Source organism: Aspergillus novofumigatus (assembly GCF_002847465.1).
Source record: "Aspergillus novofumigatus IBT 16806 chromosome Unknown P174scaffold_40, whole genome shotgun sequence".
Taxonomy (NCBI): domain Eukaryota; kingdom Fungi; phylum Ascomycota; class Eurotiomycetes; order Eurotiales; family Aspergillaceae; genus Aspergillus; species Aspergillus novofumigatus.
The window spans coordinates 1,563-11,707 of NW_020194313.1; the positions used below are offsets into that span (position 1 = coordinate 1,563).

At 51.9% G+C, this 10,145-nt stretch overlaps 4 protein-coding genes across 4 annotated transcripts; 2 read left to right on the top strand and 2 right to left on the bottom strand.

Annotated features, from left to right (window-relative positions):
* Positions 1 to 2,031: 2,031 nt before the first annotated feature.
* On the bottom strand, positions 2,032 to 2,550 carry P174DRAFT_380962 (uncharacterized protein; the record flags this gene model as incomplete). The annotated part of the gene is made up of 1 exon (XM_024823039.1): positions 2,032 to 2,550. The coding sequence occupies one exon, from the start codon at positions 2,548 to 2,550 to the stop codon at positions 2,032 to 2,034; it is 519 nt and encodes a 172-aa protein (XP_024676802.1).
* Positions 2,551 to 2,942: 392 nt separating this feature from the next.
* P174DRAFT_508262 (uncharacterized protein) lies at positions 2,943 to 3,587 on the bottom strand (the record flags this gene model as incomplete). The annotated part of the gene is made up of 1 exon (XM_024831440.1): positions 2,943 to 3,587. The coding sequence occupies one exon, from the start codon at positions 3,585 to 3,587 to the stop codon at positions 2,943 to 2,945; it is 645 nt and encodes a 214-aa protein (XP_024676803.1).
* Positions 3,588 to 3,836: 249 nt separating this feature from the next.
* Positions 3,837 to 4,037, top strand: P174DRAFT_346030 (uncharacterized protein; the record flags this gene model as incomplete). The annotated part of the gene is made up of 1 exon (XM_024821715.1): positions 3,837 to 4,037. A coding segment is annotated over one exon (201 nt), but the record flags the coding sequence as incomplete, so codon positions are not given.
* Positions 4,038 to 8,843: 4,806 nt separating this feature from the next.
* P174DRAFT_196340 (uncharacterized protein) lies at positions 8,844 to 10,145 on the top strand (the record flags this gene model as incomplete). The annotated part of the gene is made up of 2 exons (XM_024821301.1): positions 8,844 to 9,139; positions 9,927 to 10,145. Coding segments are annotated over exons 1-2 (223 nt in total), but the record flags the coding sequence as incomplete, so codon positions are not given.

The following is a 10,145-nucleotide window of genomic DNA, read 5'->3' on the forward strand; positions in this document are numbered from 1 at the left end:
TATCTCTCTCCTAACTATGGTGATATCCCCCTGATACCTAATTATATATATATATATGGATGTATAAAACATGGATTTGGATATTAATATAAACTAAATATATAATATATATCTCTGCTGCTATTATGGTATCCTAAAATATATATATTTATTTACTTAATATATTAATCCTAATTAACCTTGATCTCCTAATATATATCTATTACTTGATATATGGATGCTAACTAATCTTAATCTACTAATATTACTACCTCTCTTACTGCTTACCTTACTATTAACCTTACTATCTACTATGCTATTTATAATTACTATCTACCTTATTACCTACCTTACTATTAACTACACTATCTATCTTACTGTCTACCTTACTATCTATCTTACTATCTACCTCACTGTCTGTCTTGCTGCCTCACTCACTGCCTGCCTTACTTAATGCCTCCCTCGCTGCCTGCCTCAATGCCTGACTTGCTCACTCTCTTGCTCACTGCCTGACTCACTCACTGCCTGCCTTGCTCACTGCATGCCTTGCTCACTGCATGCCTTGCTCACTGCCTACCTCACTAGCTGGCTCGCTCACTAACTCACTCGCTCCCTTGCTCACTGCCTACCTCGCTCACTGCCTACCTCGCTCACTGCCTACCTCGCTCACTGCCTCACTCACTCCCTCGCGTGCTGGCTACCTGCCTCACTCGCTTGCTGCCTCGCTCGCTGGCTACCTCACTATCTAACTTACTGTTTCGCTCGCTGGCTTGCTCCCTCGCTCACTGCCTGCCTTACTGCCTACCTCACTGCCTATCTCACTATCTACCTTACTGTCTACCTTGCTACCTACCTCTCTCCTAACTATGGTTAATATGATATATATTCCCTGATATATCACTTATATATATATCCCTGTGTATAAACCCCGGATTCGCCAACATACTCTATAAACTAAATGTATAATATATACCTCTGCGCATTATGGTATCCTGAAATATATATATTCATTCATTAATATATCAATGCTGATCAACCTCAATCTCCTGACATAACTGCTGTAACTAATAAAATAATATAAATAACTGGCTATGCCCCTCCTGGTTGGGTGCGCCTACTGCAAAACCTGGACTACCTGGGCCTTATCCTGCCTATCTTACTACCTGCCTTACTGTTCACTGCACTGCCTACCTTACTGCCTACCTCACTGCTGGTTTTGCTGCCTGCCTTACTGTTGACTATATTACCTACCTTACTATCTGCCTTATGGCCTGCCTCATTATCTACCTTACCATCTACCTCGCTGCCTACCTTACTACCTGCCTTACTGCCTATCTTCCTGTCTGCTTCACTGCTTACCTCACTGCCTGCCTTACTGCCTACCTACTGTCTACCTTGCTGTCTACCTCGCTGTCTACCTCGCTGTCTACCTCGCTGTCTACCTCACTGTCTACCTTTCTGTCTACCTCGCTGTCTACCTCGCTGTCTACCTCGCTGTCTACCTCGCTGTCTACCTTGCTGTCTACCTTGCTGTCTACCTTGCTGTCTACTATACTGCCTGTCTTGCTGCCTGCCTTACTATTAACCTCACTATCTACCTCACTACCTGTCTCACTTTCTGCCTGCTGTTCTGCCTGCCTCATGCATGACCTTCCTGGGGCCTTATGATCTACTATACTACCTTGCTTGCTATCCTGATCACTACCTCACTGCCTGCTGTTCTCCCTGCTATTTGACCTGCCCTTCTGCCTCCCATTCTGCCTCCTATTCTGTCTACCTCACTGCCTGTCTTGCTGCCTGCCTTATGCATGACCTTACTGTCTGCCTCCCTGTCTACCTTCCTGTCTACCTCACTGCCTACCTCACTATCTACCTACTGTCTCTCTTGCTCCCTCCCTACCTACTACCTATGTCTATTATAACTATGGTTGATATTATATATATACATATTTATAAACCACTGATTCGGCTAACATACTATATAAACCAACCGTATAATATATATCTCTGCGCATTATGGTATACTAAAATATATATTCATTCCCAAATATATCAATGCTGATCAACCTTGATCTCCTGACATAACCACCGTAACCAACAAAATGATGTAAATAACTGGCTGTGCCCCTCGTGGTTGGGGTGCGCCTGCCCTAAAAACTGGACCACCTGGGCCTCATCCTGCCCATCAACCCCCATTCCCTGCAACCAGCGCTGCCATATGGGCTTGATCTGGCCCTGCCATGGCCTGAATAACATCATGGCCACCATGGGGATCAAAAACCTGCGGTATTCACATGCATGGCCCGGCTCCCACCCACGGCATATGGATTGGGGCATGCCGCATGAAAAACACGCGCTATACGGGGCATATTGCACTTGCCGACGCACGCAGATCATCCATGCCCGTGCGGCCTGGCTGTGGGGCTGATGACATGCATATAACTCATGGCCACTATCACCCCCCTGCATGGCGCATATATAACATTGGTCCCGCCACTGCATGCATTCGGCCTGGGCCATCTCCTCATCCAAACCCTGCTGGGTCTGATGCTGCTGCTGCTGGATATCCATGGCAGCCTACTGCTGGGCCTGCGCCTGCTGGGCGTGCCATACCGCCATGGGAATGGATGGCTGGCTGCAAAATAACTCATTGGATGGGGTGGGACTGGCAGCCTCCCTGGGGACCTTGCACGGCAGCTGGCTGTGGCTGAGCTGGGGTGCCTCTCTCCCTGCCTCTCTCCCTGCCTGATGGCCTGCCTGGTATGGAACCTCTGGGGCTTGCTCACCTGGCATGGGGCTACTACCAACCCTGGCTGGATCCACCTCCTGCCCCTCCCAATCAGGATTACACCCGTCACATGCCTGCTCCCTGGCATCCGCATCCTAGTAATACTGCCGCTGATACCCGTCCACCACTCCGTCTAAATACTGATCTAACATAACCCGGCGGCATCTAATGCCTTCTACCATCCCCATATACTCAGCAACCCGCTCCTGGTCCTTGGGGGCGACGCCCTCCATCCATGGAGCTGGGGCATCCCACCTAGCTGGCTGGATAATGATTGCCTTACTGCGCTGTCCATCTCGCCCAGCCCGGCCACTCTCCTGCGCGTAATCCAGTAACGTCCGGGGGTCCTAATATGGATGATACTGCGGATATTGGGGATGTCCACCCCCATGCCTAACGCGCTGGTGGTGGCGATCACTGGGCTGGCCCCTATGAACCGCGCTAGCACCCCAGCCTTGTCCAACTGCTCACTGTAATACGCCTCACACCTAAGCACCCGCGCCATGGCCGTCACCTGCCTGATGATATTCACATATATGATCACCTTCCCCCCAGCGGCCCATCGGATGCGGTCCTGAATGAATGCCACCACCACCTCACTCTTAATCCACTGATACGGCCCCTGGCCCACCCCAGTCATGTCTGGCCGCCACACCTGGTATGCCACATTCGGCCGGCTGGTCCGGGCCCGGTATATGGTCATGGTGGCCTGGTCATGCTTCATCCGCCGGCATAATTCAGCCTCCATGCTCGGGGGCAACGTGGCGGTCAACCATACCATCTGGGTGCAGGCCTGGACCAACCGGCCCAGCTGAGCCATCTAGGGCCGGAAATCACGCTGGGAATTCAACACCACATGGCATTCATTGATCACGATCCGGTCCAACCGCCGGGTCCACCGCAGCCGGTTCAAAAACGTCTGGAAATCGGGGCTCACCGCGGACTCGGGCGTCACCAACACGATGGATGCGGCATCAGGGGCCGCCGGCTCTCCCATGGCACGCATGATATGCTGAGCTCCTGGCATCGCCGTGTCATATCGGCCCGTAATGCGACGAGCAGAACCACAACAACGGTGGTGCCCCCAGGGGCGGCGAACGCGGGCACCATGAACAGCATGCTCTTTCCCCCACCAGTGGGCATCACTGCGACCATGGGGCTCTCCCCCCGCTGGATGGCGCGCATGGCTGGGTCCTGGACGCCCCGGAACCACATGGTGGGCCGCCCCATCATGCGCTGCGCGGCGGCCTCCAGATCCATTATTGCCAACTGGTGCCGGCGTTCCATGCGGCTGACCTCGGCCTTATCCTCCCACGGGGCCCATTTGCGCTTGCCTAATATGGATGGGTGGCCCGGGGCGCTAAACCCTAAAAACTGATGCCAATCAGTGCTGGATAACTGGAACATCTCCCGCCGGTGGGCTGTGCTGCCGGCCTGTTCCTGCATGACACGGCCATATACCATGCCGGCAACATGTGATGAATGGGCGGCCTGTAAATCAGCAATATGGCCTATCCACTGCTTGATATCCATACCCTCCTCGGCATCAGCATCCATGGCAGCTAGGGCCGGCTCGGCCTCCTGGATATTATGGGGGAACGCGGTGGACGGCCGCAAAAATCGGCGGCTGATGCCAATGGTGATGTCCCGGTATGCGGCAATATGGATGGCGGTGCCTAGCCGGGTGCGGGTTTCCCGTTTCAACGCCTCCCGGAACCGCTCGGACGACCATTCGCGGCCAGTACCGGGGTCGGGGCCCCATAACCATGCCTGCGCGGCCTGGCTCCCCTGCGCGGGCTGGCTCCCCTGCGCCGCCTGCGCCGCCTGCCATACAGCCAACTGATTAATGAATGGCATCACCAGCCATATATACCATACTACTAACTCCCCGACCTCCTGCGGCACATATCAATGGATGATCTTGACATCATTGCTAGCATGGAATCCCTTATGATATGCCGTCACAAATGTCACCATGCCATCCTTGATATATATATTCCGCTGTTGACTATTTGCCGTGTTGCAATGCTGAATGCTTAATAACTCTGGGGCCCAGGCCGGCTGCCCTGCAGTAACATGCACGATAATTGCTAATTTCTCCTTGAACTGGGCCACGCGCTGCCAATACTGCTGGATGGCGGCGGGGTGGAATCGGCCGCCCCACAGAAAATGCCGCTGCATGACCGGCTCGGCCCGCAGCCGGTCGATCATCCAGTGGGTCCCATCCACCGGCCACTGGGTCCGTGCGTCGTGCAGAAAGTTCCACCCCGCCTGGGTCTGGCTGGGATCGTCATATAATGCCGTCCAGGGAATGGCGGGCATCTGCGCATGATCCTGCATGCACAAATGGCTGATAATCTCCCTCGCTGCAGTCACTAATCCATGGATGAATCCCCGAAAATCCCCCATCGTGAACGCCATCTGCTGGTATAATAACTGGTCCTCGCCCATCCACGTCACATGTCCGGGCGCGGTATGATTATAATGGACCTTTAATCCATACGTGCGCCAGTCTAGCAATGTTTCCATGGGGCTGTGTGTCCCACGGATCATAAACTGGTGCATCATCCATGTCACCTGCTCCTGGAACGGTCGGCGGCTCTGGCGAATGTTGACCGCGGGCAATGGATCATCGCTATGGATGGATGATGGTGGTGATGATGGTGGTGATGATTGGGGTCATCGCTGCCATATCCCTCATCAATCTCCCCAAGTTGATCATCTGCGCTAGCTAGCACCCATTCGGCGCTCTGGTCCTTTTGTATCCAGGTCTGAATGATCTGCCATGGATTGGGGTCCATCCATAATGCTTTCTGGACCACCATGAATCGGGCCACCTTGATCACGCGGGATAATATTGGGGGGTAGCTCTCAGGGTCCTGCCAGCTAGTTTCCCCCTGCCCCAATACTGCCATGGCACATACCAATGCGCTCTCATATTCATGGCTGTGATGGCGCTGGTTAAGCAGCTCAATGCAAAATTCTAAGCATGCTTTTTCAATAGCGGTCATGGCCCATGCCTTCTGCTGCGGGTCGTCAGTCACCAGATCCATGGGATCGGGGCTGCCTGGGGCCTGGCTAGCAAGCTGCCACAGCTGATGCCACTTCTTACGCTGCCGGGCAGTCATCCCATATTTCGGGCTGGTCCAGTCGTGCGGGGCCTGCGTGCGGGCAATGAATGCTAATATCTGCTGCCATGGACGGACATGCTTCTGGACCGCAGCCTCATCCATGTATGCCAGCAGCGGCTGGTATGGGGTCTGTCCCTTTTTGGACCGGACGGCTTCCACCCGGATGGCCTGGCCGCAGTGCTGGACTGTCTGCTGGCTCTTACGGGCGACCTGCTCCATTGTACGCCAGATCACCTGCACGCGCTGCTCAGTGGCATCCTGGGGATCTTCCTCTGGGGCCGCCACGCAGGCAAGCAGGTCATGCGCCTGGATACCCTGCAGATAGTCTGCCCACCGAGTCATCCGCAGCCAGGGATTCGCGTCAGTCAACTGGCTTGCCTGGATCACCTGATCGGCCTTAGCCTGGGCCTGGGCCTGCTCCCAGGCCTGCACTACCTCATCTACTGCTGTCTGGATGGCGTCAGTTGGCGGTGGTGGATGGTGGTCATTTAGCTGGTGAACGCATATATAATGGGACCCTTTTCGGGAAGGAAAAAACCGCTGGCAGGTCACCACCTGATATCCCTGCTGGATTGCAATCTGCGCTTGTTCCTGACCCTGCAAGCGTGGTCGACCTCGACCACATGGCACTATCCATCCATGATGTTCGCGCCAATGCCGCTTCAATGTATCGAGTGAACGGGTGATGAATTGGCAATTTGCTAGGTCTCACTGGCATAATAACCCATCAGGATATTCATCTAGGTGGGAAATTGACTGGGCGATCTGACTAGGCCATTGAATAGCTTGGGGGTCATGCTCCACGCCCTCCCAGCTCTGAATGGCCTGATGGATCTGCTTTGCAGTGGCCTGGGGTAACTGATGGGCTTTCCCCCGGAGATGGCTTTCTACCTCAGCAGGCCACACCCCATGGCGGCAGGTCCGGCAGATAATGATTGGTGGCTGGTTAAGCTGGATAAATAACCGCTGTTCCATTCTTAATAGATAGTTTGGATGAGTATAGTATGATTAAACTAAATATCCAAATGATGATAGGATTTCAGAGATGATGGGATTCAACCCCTGAATATTTTGTTTGTGCGCTTTGCTTTTTCTTAGTAGGAACTCAAACCACATCAAATCCTTAATCTAATATGTCCTCACCACGCCTGTAAGTCATTGATTTTAATGCTGAAATTTAATTATATTAATCAGAACTAGCATATGAGCAAGTTAGCTAAATTTAATCTGCCTCTGACCTCACCTAAAGCTATAGTGATGATTATGGGTAGTGCTTTTCAGATTCATGCTGCCCTGCGGGAACTCAAACCACATTAAATCCTTGATATTAAATTTATCCTCACCACCCCTGCAAATCATTGATTTTGATACTGAAACTTGGCTGCATTAATTAAAACTAGTATATCAGCGAGCTGGCTAAATTTAATCTGCCTCTGACCTAACCTGAAGCCATGGTGGTGATTATGGGTAGTGCTTTTCGGATCTACAATGCTCAGCGGGACTCAAACCACGCCCAAATCCTAGGATCAAATGGCCTCACTACGCCTGCAAATCATCAATTTTGATACTGAAATTTAGCTGCATTAATTGGAACTGACATATCAGTAAGTGAGCTAAATTTAAAATACCTGCGACCTCACCTGGAGCCATGGTGTTGATTAGAGGTAGTGCTTTTAAATTTATGCTGCTCAGCGGGGACTTGAACCACATCAAAATTCCACATATAAACCACACCCTCACTACATCTGCAGATCATTAAATTCCCCATTGAAATTTGGTTAAGTCATGCTACATTAGCCAACCAGTAAGCTACCTAAAATTGAAATGTGTACAACTCCATCTGGCGTCACAACCCTACCTCACATGGAAAAGTCGGTCCCTACCCTGTTACCACTGCCGCTAAACCGCTCTGGGCTACACCCTAAATCGGTGTCAAGTACAGTCGCCGCCCCCTTGTGGGATAGGAGCTAGGTAAAATTAACTATAGGGTACAATTGGCATTTGTGCCAGTGCGGCCGAAAATGGCTGTCGCCCCGTTGCGGTTTAGCGTCTGCGCTGTGTGTACGCCCATTGGTTGGACGTGTGCCTGATCTGGTTTAGTGCTTCGTACCTTCCCGGGACGGGTTCTGCCCGCCCATACCGCCCAGCACAGGCCTACGACATCTATATAAACAGACGGTGCGTCGCTCAACAGGCCGTCCTCTTCTTCGAATTTCTTTCGTTCCCACCCAGGAGGCACTCCATACAGAACCAATATATATCATCAGCGGCCGGAGTACGCCGTCCACCCGAAATGAAAAGGGGGGCTAAAAATTTTTCTTTCCTCGTCATCTGACCAATCTGTTGCCTTCACCACTCTTCGTATCTCCTAGCAAGAGGAAACCTGAAACCCAGCCAACAAATTTCCGGTCATTGTGGTACATTATCCTTCTATCCGACAGGCCATCCCTGCCTCTTCCGGAACTTTCAGTGACGTGGCCTACGTCTTGGTGGCCCCCAGCAGGCAACGGCTCTCCCTCTACTGCGAGAATGCTTTCTGTCTGCACCCCAAGAATTCCTGGTTGGTCAGATGAGCAAGTCTTCCCCGCTTCCTCCTGCGTGCGCTTGAGCATTCCATTCATCAGCCTCGTCGCTAACGTATCTCTAGCAACATTCGAACGAGGAGAGCAATGCTTTGATACAGTTAGGCTGCAGCTGATCATCCGGCATTGCCCGTCCTCGCGCACCAGTCACCAATGGAAGCTGGTCACTGCACCTTTGTTCCTCCACCAGCTGTTTCTATTTCTCTAACCCGGCCCTTTGCGATACCCAGCCAATGGCAAAATAGTGCATCTCCATTTCCCTGAGCGCGCCTTGCAGCTGCTATCACTGCTGGCCATCCACTCATGGAGCCGCAGTTGAGCCGAATCAGTGGTATCACATCTTTGTGAATTCACGGAACCTGGCCACTGCCAAGGCGCAACAGCAGGGAAAAGGGCTGATTGTAATCTCGAATGTCGCAATGACAGAATCCTGCAGCCAATCCGCAAAATTGCCGCACCTCACAGAGTCGTGCTCCATTGGATTCTCTTTGTTGGTTGTCTGGGTGGTTGGGTCTCCCCTGGTGCGCGGAGCCTAGTTATTTCGCCGCCATCTCGGAGTGACCGCAAGCCAATTTCCGCTTATGGTAGACTTCGGCTTGTCTGACAGAAGGATGGAGGGTGTTGCGCCGTATGATTGCGCAAATTTACAACTCTAATGTGTAAGAATACAACCCAGGCGCTCTCGATGGAGGCATGGCTGAAAGGTTTGGTTGACGGCTTGGGTTGTTGGCTTAGGAAGAAACGGTGAAGGGTATAAAATCACTCCTGGGGCTCGCTCTCATATCTCCTAGTCTTTAATTTCACTTTCCACAATTCTCCATTGTCCTTACTTCTCTTCAACAGACCTGGAGAAACTCTACCCTCACTACATCTTCCACCCCTATATCTTTCGCGCCATGGTTGTCATCAATCTTGACTATATCATCCCTTACCACCCTTCACTTGTTTATAAGCCCCTTCCAAGCCACTACAACCGCGCGCCTCAGGCTTTGAGGTCTTAAAGCCTTCAAACTTCCCCTTACCGCCACCTTCAAAGTCACATCCTTCTCCCACCTCGCCTCCCTACCACCTTCGCCGTTGTCTTTTTTCACAGTCTGCCTCTCCTCCCCACAAAGTCCTTCTTTATCTGCAATCTACCGCTCTTTCTGAATTATTGGAAGCCGCCAATGTCCCTGCACTTCCTGCGTCCAGTATTGACATACTACAAACAACTGAGAGAAACGAGTTTGACAAAGAGTTTGCCAAACTTGATGCAACGACCCCTGAAGGCCAGCCTGTCGCAACCCATCCATGGACAACGACAAATACCAGCAAGATGACGGTCGAGGTAAGGAAATCGCCCCACATGTCATTTCAGGCAAACTCGCTATGCCCTTTTTTTGTCTCTGGTCTAGCTTTGTCAATATGATCTTCCATCTAAGTTGGACTAACGTAGCTGCTACTCAGTTTCCTTAGAGAACATAACAAAAGGATGGATTGGAGACAGTCCGCAGACTGCTCCCGCGCTGGCCCATCTTACTTATAAAGAGGAGGCAACATCTCCACCGGAGCCGGTCAATTCTGAGGTCTCACCAACACATACAGCATTGGTGGATGCCCAGTCCAGAAATGGTGTACTTGACGGTGCGTCCTTCCTTCGAGCATTGCTTGCTTGCGCTCCAGTCT